Below are 17,480 nucleotides of genomic sequence, written 5' to 3'. Positions count from 1 at the left end.
TCATTCGGCACACGCCAACAATTTTGGGGGAATTTCTTTTCTTCTGCTGCTCGTCATCATCATCACCATCAGCATCATCGTGTGACATCAGTTTTGATGACGCTGTCAGGTGGAGGGAGGTTTGGGGCATGGGGGGCATACCCACTCACGTATGCCAGTCAAAAATGCAGTCATGCGTGTCTCAATTTCTTTCACTTTCCTTTTAGTCCTCAGTCAGCCGGCGACCCCATCGCCTCCTTCCCAGGGCAGTGATGTCTCTGACAGTTAAAGTAAACCGAAAATAGCGCTTGAGGAACAGGAAACTTAATTGCGAAAATAAACAGTTGGGGAAAATTGTAGGGAAAACCAAGGGAAATTTTCATTTTATGCATACTGATGCGCTGCGGTGGAATTTGTTTATTCAAATAAGTGTGAGGGCCATGCGGTGGATTTGCTTAACTCCGGGAGATCTTAAATCAAAATATTATGAAAGTCAACACTCGAGAAAATTGAATTCTAAATTAGTAGATAATAAAATAAGCAAGAGAACTGTGTTTTTCTTATCATTTTATCAATTGAATTACGAACTTGAAACCTTTAAGAATATTCTTAAGATTTTTAAATATCTTAAAAATGTTTCCCTTGATTGATTTTTGTTGCTAAAAATTCAAATTGAATTTCCTTAAATTAACCATTATGGTAAAAACTTTTTGCTCGTGCAACCTTGCCAATTGACTTCGACTGGCCACAAATGAACCGCCTGATTGTCTTCATTGATTCGCTGCATATCCTGCCACGATTTCTCTGCGGCAAGGTGGCAAAGTACTTCATTCCGCCCGATAATCAGCCGCATTTATATGCCACACCGGGCGCGGCTGGGAGAGCCAGCAGTGGCAGGAGCGACGGCAGCTGCCGACATTTAAAATGAACATAAATTAAATCATAAATTGCAACAATTTCCGGTGAAAACATTTACCAAAGAGAAGCGCGGAAAGCGATGGGCGAGGAGAACGCGACTGGAGAAAGAAAGAAAAATGAAATGGGCTGGGGAAATCGAAAGGGAAATTGTTTTTCAATGGCTGGCAAATAATTATTGTTGTGGAAAGTTCAGCCCCGCTCTGACAATCCCCGCCGCTGTGCTGTTGTGCCTGCTTCTCCATCAAAAACCAATTAAAAGTCAAACTAAAAGTGTCTCAGTGTCGATGGCCAGGATTGCTGGCTGTGACAGCATGTTTTGGCTGAGGATTCGCCTGGCTGGTACTGGTACTGGCACTCCCCACCACTAGTCTCTAGTCTAGGCCATTGTCTAACCCACTCGAAGAGGTGTCGCCTGTCATCCTGCACACAAAAAAAGAGCGAACAAAAAATGGGAGAAAAAAAAACTCGGCTACATAAATCCCACAGCGAAACAACATTGTGTTGGATGCGCTTTTTATGAGATTCTCAGGGTATTCCCAAAGGATATTCGTTGGAGAAAATTAGGAAAAAAAAGAGTCTTCCTTATTAACTAAGCATAATTTCTGTCATATTCCCTTAAGAATAAATGTAAAGGCTCAGCTAATTAGTTTTCTGTTTGATTAAATATGGTTTGATTAAATCTAGGGTACCTACTAGTCGACTCTCTTTCTGATTCCCAGCAGGGAATATTGCCAGAAGGATATGTCGACACGGAAGCCTTCACACTCACATGGGCAATGATAGTTACTCATATCGTCATCGGATTGGCCTTGTCCTTACCCTTTGCTCTTTACCCTTTCAGCTCTTAACCCCTTCAGCATGGTCTTGGCCATGGCATCTGAGGTGCATTGTGTATGTGCTTTGGCCCGGTAAGTGGGTCTCTGATTACGGAAATTAGCTGGTTCCAAGTCGCCTTTGCCGTTGTGTGTGTTGTTTTCTTTCCATTTGATGGATGTGCATGCAAACCATGGTGCACTGGCTCATCCTAAACAGAGGCAACAGCAGATGGCTGACGGGGCTTGGCTCGGTTTTGGGTTTGGTTTACGTTGCTGCGGTTGGCGGTGGCGGTATTTACGGTTTTGCGGTTATTAAAAGTGTCAGAAGCGTGCAAATAACGATGACAGCAACAAGAGCAATTTCCGCATAATGTGTGTGTACAGGGAGTGTCTGTGTGTTGTGTGTGTGTGTGTATGTGCAGGTGTGGGTGATGGCAGTCAGGTGTCAATGTTGTGGCAAGGGTTAAAAGGCCATCTGTTATGCGATGATCATCAGATTTAATTGCTTCTAAACATGTTTGCTGGATGAGGAATGGCATTTGGGGGTTCGTTTTATATTTTTATGGATATGGTTTGGGGTGGCGTTAAAAAATAAATATACAAAATTAGATGGTTTCATTAAAGTCTTAAAAACATCTCAAATATGATTCTACACTGGAACCATCGATGAATCCCAGCCAAGTCCGCGTTGTGGAGAAGAAGTATAACTGTGGATCCTTAACTGCGGTTAGTCAATGACAATTATATCCTTTATTTATAAACATATATATAAATAGATCTATTTGTATAGGAATCTAAGGAAATCAGTTAAAGGTTTGTATAAATATTGCTATAAACATTTTTAAAGTTTATTTTTTCTAGGGAATCAAGTGAGAATTGTCTACAATTAAAGGTATAAAGTTATATTTCTTTAAAACCATTTTTTCAGTCAAAAATTAGAGTTCACAATCAAACTAATTAAACCGTCTCCTTTGTATGTATTTCTCCAATTTTTCCTTTTGGCCATTCTTGCCACCATAACCCATTTAAAAGCAAAAAGTTGTATGGCGGCGAGCACTCTTTCGGCCTTATTCCACATTTCGATGACGCCGCGTGTGTTTTAGCACCCAGAATAGGCTCGAAATCGTGAATAGACTTGGCCCAGCCAGCCCCGGCAGGATGTATATATACATAGTATGTGGGGAGGACTCGCCCTGACTCTCAGTGTGTGTATGTTTGTTTTTGCATTGCCATTTCAATTCCAATTCCGCTCGCATATTTGCAACAAATTAAAGTGCCCTGCGGGCCCCAAAAAGCTGTAAAAAGGTTGAAAATGCACACATAAAGCCCACATGGCCTGAGGGGGCGAATCTATAAAAATCGTATGCCTACGACTTTCGCTTTGTGCGTCCTGTTTATGGGTCCTGTAAAGTATGCAATTAAAAGTCGGTTCAGGGTAGAGTTCCTGAACCCAGAGTTCTCTGGGTGGCAATCAAAAATCGCTGGCCAATCGCAAAAAGGTGCAGTGATAATGTAATAAGCCCCCCCTGCAAATCCCTTTGCCCTTTGGCCCTCCATTCCGCGTACATTTTCCTGTGAGAGGATAACTTTACCGGGAAAAGGGGACCAAAGGGGCTGCTGCTGCTGCTGATGAGATGCCTTTGACTGCAACTTGCCAGGGCCGCGTTGGCACATTGTAAGTTGTCCCAGTCCCCGTCACAGGCCCAGACCCGCCTCCTACTCAATACCCAGCCCACCGACTGTGCCCGGGGAAAATGCAAAAGAAAAGCGGTGAAAAGCGGTGAAAAGCAGCTGCCGCCGTCGCGACCAAGCTGAGTGAGTGATGTGGCAACAATTTTTTATGCGTTTGCAGCAAACAGCTACAGTGCAGCTACAGTGCGGATTGGCTAAGGAATTCAGAGCAAATGAAGTGTGAGTGAAATTGATCAGCTGGAAAAAGCCAGGATAATTGGAGATGTAATAAAATTGAGCTGCCAATAATGGGTTTTCTCTGACAAAATATTTAGTTTATTTTAGTTTATCCTTACTGTATTTAATTCCGCTAAAATTTGTATGCATCATCTTTGGTATTTCTATCCGCGCAGACACACGCATTGGCCATAGTAAAAGCGAAAAAATTAAAATCTTAGCACTGCAAATTGTGTGCATTGAGGCCAAAACAGATGAAAAGTTCAGGGTCTAATTGAAGAGCCCGCACATGAATCGGACTGGCCCAAAGGCTGATGATTAATGAATGATTTATGCGCTGGAAAGTGTGTCGTAATTAGCATATTATGCAAAACAAGGAAACCAGCAGAAAAACTGACCAGCAAAAGCGTACTTCCGCCCCCGGATGAGTCACTAGTCAGATTAAAGGCTGCCAGTCAGTCGGCTTGTGTTTTCAATTAACATGCGGCACGCTCCATTTGGCCGGAAAAGAGAGTGGGTCTCTTTCTATTTTCTCAGCCCTCATAAGTATGCAAGGCCAGGCGATTCTCAGTTTCCCAGGCCTCGAGCCAAAACCAAGCTAATGTTTAATAATTGCTTTGTTGTAATTAAAACTTTTGTCAATGTTTGCGCCAAAAGGGAAGAGTCGATAACAGAGGGAATGGAAGCCTTGGTCTTAATCCTTTATTTGTTGCAGGCTAAGATAAATTATAATTTTGAAGATTTTATTTGTGGCAAGCAGAAATAAATTAGTTCTAGAAAAAATTCCTTTTTTTATCAACTAAAAATATTATTTAAGCAACTATTTAAAGTATTTTTAATTAAAAAGCAAAGAAGAAAATATCTATATGCTTGCAGGGTAAATAAAGGGTTAACCAATGCCAAAAAACCATTAAAATTCTCAATTGCACTGCCAGGGTATAAGGAAAAATAGTGAAGGAGCTGTTTCTCCGTCTGCTAATTTGTATCTGGGCTGTGGTCGACTGAGCAGAGTGGGTCTCCGGACTAAACCCATCCGATCCAAGCCGATCCCAGCTCAGTGACTGCGGCACGTACTGGGTGGCCACTCCTCAGCTCGGCGGACAGACTTGGCATATCCCATTATTATGCAAACCGTAGCCCAAACTTTTCTTTCCTTTATTTTCCTTTGGCCGCCTCCGGTTCAGTGAGTGCTTTTTTGGTTCTTAAAATAATTTTCATCACGCCCGCTGATTGATTGATTGGTAGATGGATGTCCCCAGCCCGTTTTCGGGGGGCTTCAATTAAGTGAATGCATACAAATTTATATGCAGCCACTGAGAGAGCGAATGAAAAGCTTAAAATTAAGTGGGCCAAATGAAAATATTGAATGGAAATGGTTTCCACTTGATCGAATTTCGCTCGATTGTGTGCGTTGTTAAGGGGTTCGGTTGTGCTGGAGCAGCTAATAGGCTTAGGGCGAATAATTAGTTGGCATTTCGATGGGCCAACGAGGCGTATGCGTTATGGGAATGCAAATACCGCAAATAGTTAAATAGTTCCATATAAATAGCATTGGCTAGGCTTGGGCATACTTGATATACCCCGAAAAATAAATGTTTGTTTGTTTGTTTGCCTGTGAATGCCTTGCAAAACAAATTCGATTGTTTGGACTCTGTGGGACCGAGGCAGCGGGGCGTATACGTTATACGAAATGAGAATTTAATGGATGGATTTCGAATATTTATTGGGGAGGCGATTGAAGCCCAGCGGGGCGGTTGGTTGCCAGCCCCCGGAAAGCACAGCGAAATTCATTCATTAAATCACCGAGCATATTAATGCAGATGAGCCCCGAGCAACTTGCAACTTAATTTGTATATTTAATTATTTTTCAATTACCATTTTAATTGATTTATGCGACAACATCATTTACCATTCCACAGCCACATCGCAGCGCCTCGCATCGGGCTTTAATGTGTCATTAATTTCGGTGGCCAAACATCTTCGTCGGGGGGACGGCGTAAATCATTGCCAATTTAATTGAAAAGATTAAACATTAAAAATATCAATATTTCATTGATTGCATACGCCGGCTTAACTGCATTAATTTTGATGGCCATGCAAGGGTTTCCTCCTGCCCTATTTTATTTTTTCATTATTTTGTTTATTTATTTTTCTGCGGCTCTGTCGAAGGTAAATAAAATGTCACCAGCGAATGGCCACTGGCAACTGTTTGCCGCGAATGTCAAACACAATCGAGTGAATCGAAACATAAACCCCGTGGTTCAGTGCATATAGATAAGTTAATCTGAATAGACAGATGTCCATTTTATTTGGTTAAATATATATAGTATGTGTGGGATGTTGCTGATTTATTTTTGCCTGAGTGCTTTTGATCTAAGTTGATCTAGTTAAACTTAAATTCAATTAAAATTGATGTGAGTTGAGCACACAAATGTGTTTATTTTCATGCTTAATTTATTATCGTAGGTTTATTAGGCCTAAAATAATTTTCTAATTTGAAATTTTAATTGCTTTGATGTCCATGAATTTATAGTTAAAAATTTGATGTAAGTAAACTATTTAATTATACGATAACTTAATATAAAACACCTTTACTCAGTTTGTAAACATAATGTAATAATTTAATTGGAATTATTCAGAGGAGCCTCAATATTTGGTTCAAAGCTTTATTAAGGCTAAAATAGTTTTCTTATTTCACATTTATCATGCTGTGCTGTCCATAAATCTATAGATAACAATATTATTTATTTATTTCAACTATAACTGCATCTATAACACTTTAAATTTTCAACTACCAAAACACAATAACTTTACTCAGTTTGTAATAATTCAATTGAATCCCTTCAAACGAGCCCCAATGTAGGCTCCTCTTTAAGGTGAACCCCCGAAACGAGTTTAAACAAAAGCTTAAAGAGTTGTGACAGACAGGCAGGCAGGAATATACACAGTTGTGAATTATTAAAAATGCTTTTAGAGTTGTTCGAGCCGAAAACCTTCGTTGACTAAACGATGCCGGGTTGTAGGTTAAGTGCAGCTCTCTTATATATTAAATATATATGTGCTGCGGTAAATATATTTATATATATGTGTATATGGAATATGTACCCAGATATATGCACGAGGATTTGTATCTGTGTCAAAGTCTTATTGAAATTTTCATGAGACGGCGGTCCGAGCAGATAATGTGGCATGCCTTTTGATTAGATTTTATGTAAATACTTTCTGGGCAACGAACCCAAGGACAGAGGATGGCTGAGTAAGGCCGGGGCTGGAAAGAGCAACCGCAGACCGGCAGACCGGAAAAATCAAATAAATATATAATCATGCGGTTGGCGCGAAAGTAAGCCGCGCTTTTCAAATTGGTATAAATGCGGCACGCACTGGGACAGAAATGCGGCGTCTCCGCGGGACTCCCGCCCCGGGGCCGTGTATCTGGGACCTCGTCCTGCTATTGTGCTAAGTCTGTTACTTAAAAGCCACAACATGAAATAAAATAATAATCATGCCGCTAAAGAACGACGTTGAGGCGCAACCTCCACGTTGTGAGCCAAACAAGAAGTTTTTAAGGCGGCCCGCACTCGGGGAGCTGTTTAATTAATTAAAGGTGTTTAAATGAAATACACCTTCGCACTTGGGAAATTTGTGCCTGCTCCCCTATTACATACACGCACACACACATGCTTTTCTTTGGCTTTCGCGCGTGTCCTTGCTCCCTTGCTTACTTTATGCCAATTTTTTTCGGCACTCTCTTATTCGGGATCAAGCGGGAAAACCCTTGGAAAAGAAAAGCCTTTGCCAGATGTGGTGGCTATGTTGTTTAGGAGTTTTCTTTGAAGAATATTTGATTGATGTGTAATTATATATTGTGAAAAATACATTTCAAGGGGATTTGCAATATCAATAAATTGGGATTTTCACCTTATGCGTTCTATCAGGGAAAAGAGTTTGTTATAATATTTTTTTTTTAATTAATAGCTTCATGGTTATACAACTTTTCATTGTCAAGGTACATTTTCCTTTAGTTCTTTCACAAATTAAAAATATTAAGTATAGTTTTCCGTTTTATATATTATTTTGTTTAAATAATAAACATGCTTGACAAAGAACAAATTTCTGGTTCAAGGACTTTAATTAATATTACCCCTTTGGTTATTATTTTAAATTGCTAAACTTTCTCGAAAATATTATAATTAGAGCTACGCCACTAGTAATTCTCCCTCCCCCGAGCATTGCCTGAAGGAAGTCGATGCAAAGTTTGCTCTGATTATGTTGCTTACCTGCTGTTACCAATTATATATTTCTGGGCGAGCCTTGCGGCTTTCTTTGAGCTGTCTTGCCACTGCCACAACACGCTGCACCTCGTCTATGGTTTGTTTGCGCTTTGAGCTGCAATTGCCGTAAACATTTTGTTGAACATTTCATTTGATTATGCTTGAGTGGAACTCGCAAGTCATAATTGTTGGCAATTTATTTATTACACAAGAATAAATGCTACTAATTGGTTTAGCCCGGCCCAATTAGAACTCATTTGAGAAATTTTCGGTTCGGCTTCGGCTTCAATTGCAAAGCCACAGAACCTGCAACTTTTTTGCACTGAAAACTTTGTGTTTTTTTTTGTGTGTGTTTCTTTTTCCTCTTTCCTTTTTCCAGCTTTTAATGAATCGAGGAAGATCGAAGACAATCGATTCCAATTCAATTTGCGTTCACTTTGCGGCAAAGTTGTTATTGGCTGGGAAATTGTCACTTGAACTTTGCGGGAATTTCTAAAGCCGCATCAACGCCGGAGTCGTCAGAGTCGCGCGAGATGGAAGTGCTCTGCTTTTCCGTTTTCCGCCACTCGCGTCCACACCCAACGCCAATTCGCACGGAACTGAACAGCATTCCGCGTCCGTCCTTAAACTTCAGCCGCCCGCAACAGTTCGTCGCCTCGTCGCTCGACTCGTGGCTATGGGACTCTGGGATTTTGGTTCTTGGGCTCTTGGCCCGACCGAAACGAAGTGATATATGTATCGGCCCGAATCGTGTGCTCGGCGTCGGCAAAGCAGTGCACCGATTCCATTAGCGTGGCTCTCTTAGTTGCCAAACTGTTGATTCTGCCAACAAGCGAAAAGTATTTTTCCTTGCTCTTATAGGATTTTGAGAATAATTCATTTTAACTTTACAACATTTTGTTATGGAAAAAATAAATACATCGAATCAAAAATTATTCCATTTACCAGAGAAAAATTAATTAATAATGTTTAAACATTTATGGCATGCATTTAGATACCTTTAAAGTTTAAATTTTATTTGTAATACAACCACAATATTAAATATATATGAATAGTAATCGTTTTATGCACGGCTTTCTAATATGTTGTCTATGAAATCAGAGGAAGAAGAAGTGTAGATACTTTCTCTTTTTATGATGAACGAGTAGCCTTGATTTCAGACTTTTGATCTCCAATTATTTTCACTTCCCGGCAAATTCTTGTTAGTTGTTCCTGGGAAAATGGTAAGAGTGGCAGCTGCAAAAAGTGACAATTCACATCAGACATTCATGGGCGCTTGATGGAAAGGAGGATTGTTATTCACTCCGTTAGAGGAATGATACAACAATAATTTGCTGTTGCTGCTGCTGCTGCTTCTACTGCTGCTGCTCCGGTTATTGTTCTTGCAGGCAGGAAACTCAATTATACCGGAGCATGAGTCTGAAAAAGATGAGAGAGGAGCTGGCAGTTTGTTTTGAACTGCAGTCTGTTGGCCAGCCGGATATAATCTAGCTCTCCGTTGTTGTGGGCCCTTCCCGCCTGTCCTGTCCCCTGTCGGCCTGCTCCCAGCTCCTTGCTGGCTGTTGTCAATTAAAGTTTTAGCAGTTGCATGTCACAGCAAATTATCCTGCACACGCACACGTATACTGGAGACCATTGGAAACAGTGACAAGAAGCAAATGACAAACTGTGTCGAAGGTCCTGGCCAAATCATAAAGCCAAGTACGCTCTCATCTGCAAGTGGAGACGCAGCCAGGAGTTCAGGCAGGCACAGGAGCTCTCCGGGCTCCCCTCTCAGGATACTTTTTCCACATAAACATTGGCTGACTGTCATAACATGCCCAACACATTTAAGTGTGTGATTCACATGTGGATTGCTGCTTGGCAGACAGGACGACGGTCCTTCAAAGCCCCGACTCACCTCAACCGCACACTTACCGATGTCTGTCTGTGTATTTGGGTCGGTCACATTTGCATACCATTCGCCCACATCAAAGCAATTGCCGCCCAAAGGGGAAAAAATAACGTAAAGATACACTCATTTCGAGAGCCCCACTTTTGTACACTCTTCGATGCTTGTTTAAATTAATTTTGCGGAATTTTATTAAAATTAATTATATAAATCTACCGCACTCATGAACCTGAATAAGGAATCCCTTAATTTTAATGTTATTTAAAGTCAGAGCTGGTATTTCTTAAAGAGATTTTGGGAACCTAAAAATATGCATATAATTTATATAAATATTATTTCTTCATTGAATGACTAAAAACTTTATAAATATTTTAAGGTAATACTAAATTCTTTAAGAATGTTTAGCATTGAGATCTTAACATCCGGAAGAACAGACTTTAAAGAGATTTCTTTGGCATTTTATTTAGTTTTCAATAAATCCCCTTCAATATGAACAGTTCGATGGGTAGCAAAAGGACTCTTGTTCAATACCCGGAAACAATTTCCTTAATTTGATCCAAATGGAATATCTAGAAATTATTTCACATTTTGCTGCTGCGACTGTCAGGCCCCCAACAAATAATAATTTATCATCGGACTGAGAAAAATGCGAGTGGAAAATGAAAAGTTGCAAATTACAATGGCTCGGATCGATAGTTGGCCAATATAAAGAGTGTGCATATGCATATGCATTCTATATTCCCGCACGGATGTGTTCAGTATCTTGTGTGCCGCCTGCCTGGTTTATTGTTGTTGCCATCCGATTGTGTTTGTAGTTGTTTATGGCACAAATGAATTGGCATCTTTCGAATACTTTCGGCTTGCCTGCCCTGCGGAGGATTTCCACGCGCTCTCGTTACTCGCTCCTCGCTTCTTGTCCCTTTTCGAGGCTTGTCGTCCTGTTGCCAAGCTGGGATTCCCCATGCCGCTGCTCTTTTTCACTGCATAATCGCCAGAGATGTTTGCCTGCTTGTTTGCCGTTCTGTATTTCGGGTTTGCCGTTCTGGCAATGCATTGAACCAGAAATATGTAGATATGCCAATGAGTTTCTTTCATTTTTGGCCCTCTTTGTGTGCCGTTTTGTGAGTGTGCCATTGGTGTGTGCGTCTAAAAGTGGGCCTTGGTTTTCTGTCTGCAGCTTTAAGCCCGTAACTTTCGCTGTTGTTAACCCAAAATTTCACCGTATTTAATTATTCAATTTCCCAGTATTCCCGAACTGAGAAAGCCGCATGGCTTTTATTGATTTTCTCGGGCTAATTTGGCCACTAACCTTTCCCAACAATTTGGGGCTCCCCGATGGCGTGAATAACTGCTTAAATAGCTTGTAATAATGTAACCAAAGGTCAACTGCCTATTAAAAGGCCGCTTGTCAACTGCCAACCTGCGGGTTGGAATTTTAAATTGCCCCCGAAAATTAATTATTTTAACAGTGGCAGAAGGCAAACCCCTTAATGGGTTTCGGGGAAATGAATTTGGGAAATATATTTCCCCCAAATATTATACCTCTATACATTTTTAAATAGTCAACCGTTTCGTTCCGTGAGCCAATTACTTTAACGGATGCCAGAAACCGACCCTTAAGTGGTAGGTAATAAGGCGGGAGAGCAGCTCACCCCGGGAGGTGACAAACAAATACAAAGAAATCCTGATTCATTTGATGAATGAGAAGCGAAGGAATCCGCTTTCGTGGCTGCGGAATCTCATAAAAGATTAGCCACAAAAATGTGGAGGCCGCAGTTGCGGCTTCTTTTAATTATGCGAACAGGGATTTCTTTATTTTCGCTTCCTTTGTGCGCCTCGTTTGCGCCGGAGATGCTGAAGTTGATGGCAGTTGGCCAAAACGAATTCCATTTGGCCCGAATGCAACAAAACAATTTAATTAAATTTTATGTGGGCCAAGCGAAAGTAAATGAAAGCGAATAAACCACAATAAACTCACAGCAGATGGCACATATTCCGGGTGCTCAGCCTGGCCAAAGATTCGGACACATCTCCATGTGGCAATTATGAGCTTAATGGCGTGTCTGAGTCGGAGTCCAAGTCCAAGTCCAAGTCTGCCCTTTTCAATTTGCCACAAACTGTCACACATCATCGAGACAGAGAGTAGGAAAGGACTCCCCGGCCTGACCTGTTCATTTGGCCATTTAAAAACTTTGGCTTTAAGCAACTGTTTGCCAAATATTTCATCCAGCTTCCTTGGTCTCGGTGTGTTTGTGATTTATGCTTGTGTTTAAAATGTTTAGACCGGGCATAAATCGTTACCAGAGTTCCGGCTGCTGCCGGCTGGCCCTCATTTTCTCTGTCCTGTGTTGTCCTGGCCACTTTGCCCAGGTCATCCATCCGGCACTCTCTTCCCAGATCCGGGCTCATTGACCACTCTTGTGTTTGTGTTTATGTTCTGGCCTAGAAATTTCCTTTGTTTGCTGATTGAAATTGACTTTCAAGAGGCGCCAGTTGGCCTACTGACAGGGTCCGCAAAGAAATGTAGGAAATGCCGGGTCACTGGAAAGGTCAAGATATGAGGGATGTGCCATATCCTAAATGATGCATCTGATTTGTATTTGAGCATAATCCAGGCCCAGGCATACATATTAAAATAAAGCGAAAAGCCAGGAATTCGAAGCTTATATGTAGAAAACAAATGAGATTATTTTACGCAGCATTTATTGTATTAATTTGTTTAATATTGAGTACATATATCGTTGGTTGTTTTGCATTTATATAAGTTAAGTTAATCACAATAAATCCAACCAGAAATATTTGATTATTGCTTGCTTGGTAATTGCTAAAACATTCGAACAAATTTAAGCCCGCTTTGATATTTATCTCTCGCTAATATCTAGAATAATTTGGTATTCCATTCTAATTGCTTTATTTTAGGTAATTCAGCTCAAAAACATAATATTACGGCAGCAGTGCTTTCAATAAGCACATTCTTAACTCGATTTAGCTTAAGATTTCGGCCAATTAATCTTTATGTCGGAATCAATCCATTGGATGGATATATGCCCATCGGACTGGTGTAAGCTTATGCAAATGTAAGACTTCGACCTCAATTAGTTGTAAATACAAGCTCACTTGACCAATGCTCGACCATGATTATGGGAGAATAACAAGCATACGCCAGGTGGGCCGGGGCAGCATTTGTAAGACGTTTTTGCCGAGGGATTGCGCATATCACAAGGGTGCTCAGGGTTTTGTTCGCAAACAAAGCCAATTAACAACGGCAACAACAAGCAAATCGAAGCTCAAGATGTCCAATGCGAGGGCTTTGCTCCCATCTCCGGGCAACTAATCTCCGCCAGACTCTTCCCATATTGATTGTGTGGAGTTTGACAGGCACGTACACCGAGTCCGTGAGATGAACTCTCTCATCGGTTAGAGTGAAGGAATGGAATCCAAGGGCAACGGCTGCTCCACTGAATTAGTCCTGATTTCGAATCTTGTGTGGCACGTTCTCTTCTCGTGCTTTTTGTGTTTTTGGTTATTTGCTTAGTTTTTCTCTTTATTTAGTTAGACAAACCGAAGAGGCCTAAGCACATAAGCCTTCTTGTAATTGGTAGTTTGTCCTTTTTCTCACCTCAGAGATTAAATGCAAAGCCGACAAATATGTCTTGCTTCTAGGAGAAATTACCATATAATTAAATCTTTCGATTTTCATTTAAAATAAATATATATGTGATGATAATATCATTCCTTTGACTTAAAAGTAAAATAGATCTCCACGAATATCGATGGTGAAGAGAGTAAAGAGGATTTACAGGTGCTTTGCTAAGAAGGGTGGATAAAGGGCCCCATCTTCCGGGAGATCCTGCACTCAAATTGCCCAACCCAAATAACTTGAGCGAAGAGAAGCTACAGAAGTGGCTTCCACTTTCAACTTAGCTCTGGACTTTTCCTCTGAAAGCTAAAACAAGGGAATTCCAACGTTCGACTGGACTTTTATTACGATTTTCGACGGAGAAAATTGAATAAGCCCGGCCATCGGAGCATCAAAGGTGTCTTCTTCTTGGTATTGTGCCATAGGAGCCACCACCATCATGTGTGGCACGCAGTGCAATAGGAATGCCAATGCAGCCGAGACTGCAATCCGTGGCTCCCCAGCTGCTCAGCTGCTCAGCTCCTTTGACTCCTGGCTCAGGGCATTTGTAATGATTGAATTTGAATTGCCTGCAGCGCTGGGGCAGACTCAACTGAAAATCTCTCATGTGTTTATGTGGAACTTGAGGCTTACTCCCTGCTCAGCAGCCATTCCAGGCAGTTTGTCTGGCCCAGACTTCCGCTCCGCCGCCTGCCGAGCAGCTCAAATCCCTTTGGTTGGGAACATGGTTTTTGGTTTAAGCCTGAAAGGGCATTTAAGCTAAGAAAAAGATTCGGTCTTAGGGAATTCTTGAGTTTAGTATTTGTGGGTGTATTTAGCCTTTTTCCTTAGGGTAGACATAGTTTTCTTAACAGAATTTATAGAACTTAAAGTACTTATTGAAGCTGCCTTTCCTTTGGTCCCTATATCCTGGCCATAGCTCTCACTGAGCTATTCAAATTTTCGGGCAGAAATTTCTATAACTTTTCCGGTCTTTTCTCCAAATTAATTTTCCATAAAATTTCCAAAAATGCCTCCCATTGATGCTTCAAACGAGGAGACCTACTCGTTGGTAATCCTTGGGGCCTCGGGGCTTCTGGCCCGGCAGAAGCTGTTTCCAACTTTGTGGACTCTCTTTCGGGACAATCGACTACCGCAGAACCTCCGGATATTCAACTTCTGTCGCACTCTGCTGCAAACAAAATCCCTGCGAATCCAGGTGCTGCCCTACATGAGCCTGGACAGAACCAAAGACCCCGACAAGTACAATCGTTTCTGGAAGATTGTGGACTGCATCCAGGGCGAGTACGACAAGGTGGAGCACTTTATGTCTTTGGCGGAGACAATTCTGGAACATGAGGCACAGTATCCACAGTCACAGGCGAATCGCATCTTCTATTTGGCTCTACCACCGGTGGTCCTCGATGCAGTTGCCCAAAATATCAGTCGCAAATGCGGCTCTCCAACAGGTTGGACAAGGATAGTCCTGGAGAAGCCCTTCGGCCGCGACGATCTTACGTACCGGCCCTTCCAAAACATGCTGTGCAGCTGTTTCAAGGAGTCGCAGATCTTCCTCATGGACCATCTGTTGAGCAAGAGGGTTCTTCAGAACTTCCTGGCGCTGCGTTATGGCAATTACTTGTGGGGCGCCACTCTGAACAATCAGCACGTGGCCGCCGTGATGATCTCGGTAAAGTGCGAGCACCCTGTGAAGGCCTCGCAAGCAGAATACTTCAACCAGATGGGTATTATCCGCGACCTGATGACGAATCACATGATCCAGATTCTGGCCATGATCATCATGGACCAGCCGTATGCAAATACGGCCGAGGATTTGCGTTCGGAACGATTGAAGGCTCTGCAGCAGGTGCTGACTCTCACTATGAGCGATCTGGTTTTCGCCCAGTATCGCAACAACGGGCGTGAGGGGGATCCCGCCAAGTGCGGCTACTTGGAGCACAACTACATACCCAAGGACTCTATTCAGCCCACTTTCGCCCTGGCGGTGCTCAACGTCAATAGCCGGCGCTGGAGGGGCGTGCCCTTCATCCTGCGGGCGGGAAAGGCTCTCAACGACAGCAAGTCCGAGGTGCGGATCCAATACAAGCCGGTGCCCACTTGCGACGCCTTCTACAGCGCCAGTGGGGAGGCGAGGAACGAACTGGTTCTTCGCTGGCATCCCACGGAGGAGGTCTTCATGCGTGTGCGCCTTAAGCGGCAGGGCGAAGATAAGTCCCTGCGTGAGACGGAGCTCAATCTTCGGGTGGACGACCGCGGCCCGGGATCACGTGGACTTGACCACTACTCCCAGTCCTTAATGGATGTATTTAACGGGGATCAGGCCTACTTTATGCGCACTGACGAGCAGTGCGAAATCTGGCGCATCTTCTCCCCGATCCTCAACACCATCGAGACTGATCGTCCACGTCCCATATATTATGATTTCGGATCAAGAGGACCTGCGCAGGCCTATCAGTTGGCCGCTAACGCTGGCTTCGCTTTCTTCGCCTCGGACGAGTGGCACGAAAGTGAGGAGACGCTGGAGTACACGCTGAAGAAGAGCCGGATCCTCATTGGGCCCCACACCGCCCTCAAGCCGGAGCGGCAGAACAAAGCTGATAAAATCTCAACGTTCAGCGGCAAGTCGCTGCCGAAGGGCTAATAAAATCAACAGCAAAAGTTTTTTAATTAAACAAGTGCTGAAGCTAGGGCTACTGCTGCACCAGATGGCCAGCAGTAACCACCTCCACCTCCAGCCTCTGCACCTTGACCGCTCCACTGGCCCTGGCTTAGCCCCGAGCCATCAACACTATCCATCCCGGTCACTTCGGCTCCGCTCTGCTGCAGTTGTTGCCATGTTGTCCTGGAAGGGAATAAATAACACGCATGATTTGGCCATTGTCCCTTGGCTGTGCTGGTGGTCGCAAGGAGCTCGTAAATAACAGGGGAGAGTTTCTGTGACGATCAAAGGGAACTGCGGAATGCTCTAGAAAAATTGTTATAAAATTGTATGTACAAATTATTAAAATTAGTAATTTTATTATGTTATTTTTGCACAAGCAGCTTATATAGTGCTGTCTTTTCTTTTAAATAATTATTTATATTTTCTTATGAAAATAAATTAAATGCGACTTAAAATATTCTAACAATTGTATTAAAGTCTCCATAAAACCTTTTAAAATTTCTAGCAAATCTGCTAAATATATCGGTATTATTTATCTATAAATTAAAATCTCATTAACATGTCTTTTATATGAATATGTTATGTTTTTAAGGCGAATCTTTTTTGTTCAATAACCCAGTTCCAACAAGCTTTATTTTCAATATTATTTCACACAATTGCTTTTAAGAATATTTATGAAATATCTGATAAACTATAATATATGATATTTTCTAGTATGCCAATAACAAAACCCTTTTGAACTTGCTAGTGTATTAACTGGTTCTGGTCGCAGGCAGTTGGCCAGTTGTTGTTCCTCGTTGTTTTGCTGGCAACTTGCCTGCTCCTCCGGGCTCTCGGTTTTCGTAAAAGTTTCCAATAACTGTATAGCAGTTGATGAAAAAAGTACACATATACATATACTATATATAACCCAGATCGCAGGGGCAGTGGATTGGAGTTTGCAATAGTGAGGAAAGTTACTTTGATTTCTTAAGCGCAACTTTGGCTAAGAAACTTTGAACTGCTCAATCACCAGTCTTTGACTTCTTGTTTACCCCGCAAACTTTGCTGTGGTCACTCCCTGCTCCTAGTGATGATGATAATGATGATGATGACTACTCTGCGCTGATTCAGCAAATATTCTAATGTAAATTGGAAGCGGAAATGTCTTGGTAGGACACATTAGGTGTAGGAGAAAACAGGAAAAATCGATGTTAAATAGAAATAAATATTATAAATTATAAATAGAAAATTAAAGCTTACTTAAATGGATTTAGGTAAATTTACTTTCCATTAATTTTGATTTAAAGATTTAGAATTTAGAGTTTGCGGAATATAATTTAATTAACTAATGCACCAAGCTGCCGAACTGCATTGTTATTCTCTGCATACATTTGCTTAAAACGCAATATTGCTG

At 41.9% G+C, this 17,480-nt stretch overlaps 2 protein-coding genes across 2 annotated transcripts in view; one reads left to right on the top strand and one right to left on the bottom strand.

Annotated features, from left to right (window-relative positions):
* Positions 1-8,212, bottom strand: part of Oct-TyrR (Octopamine-Tyramine receptor) — a 33,659-nt gene extending 25,447 nt beyond the window's left edge. The window contains exon 1 of the mRNA XM_017167719.3: positions 7,898-8,212. The gene's annotated coding sequence lies outside the window, so the exon portion shown is untranslated. The remainder of the gene's footprint in view (positions 1-7,897) is intronic.
* A 6,109-nt stretch (positions 8,213-14,321) lies between these two features.
* On the top strand, positions 14,322-16,468 carry LOC108075090 (glucose-6-phosphate 1-dehydrogenase). Its single transcript, XM_017167372.3, has one exon. It carries the CDS (start codon positions 14,432-14,434, stop codon positions 16,061-16,063), a length of 1,632 nt encoding a protein of 543 aa, XP_017022861.1. The 5' UTR covers positions 14,322-14,431; the 3' UTR covers positions 16,064-16,468.
* Positions 16,469-17,480: the final 1,012 nt, after the last annotated feature.

Source organism: Drosophila kikkawai, chromosome 3L, assembly GCF_030179895.1.
Source record: "Drosophila kikkawai strain 14028-0561.14 chromosome 3L, DkikHiC1v2, whole genome shotgun sequence".
NCBI lineage: Eukaryota > Metazoa > Arthropoda > Insecta > Diptera > Drosophilidae > Drosophila > Drosophila kikkawai.
The sequence above is the reverse complement of the archived record's forward strand: the minus strand, read 5'-3'. Positions and strand labels throughout refer to the sequence as shown.

Coding starts and splice junctions, on each gene's coding strand:
- LOC108075090 (XM_017167372.3), top strand. CDS start 14,432: ATGCCTCCCATTGATGCTTCAAACGAGGAGACCTACTCGTTGGTAATC.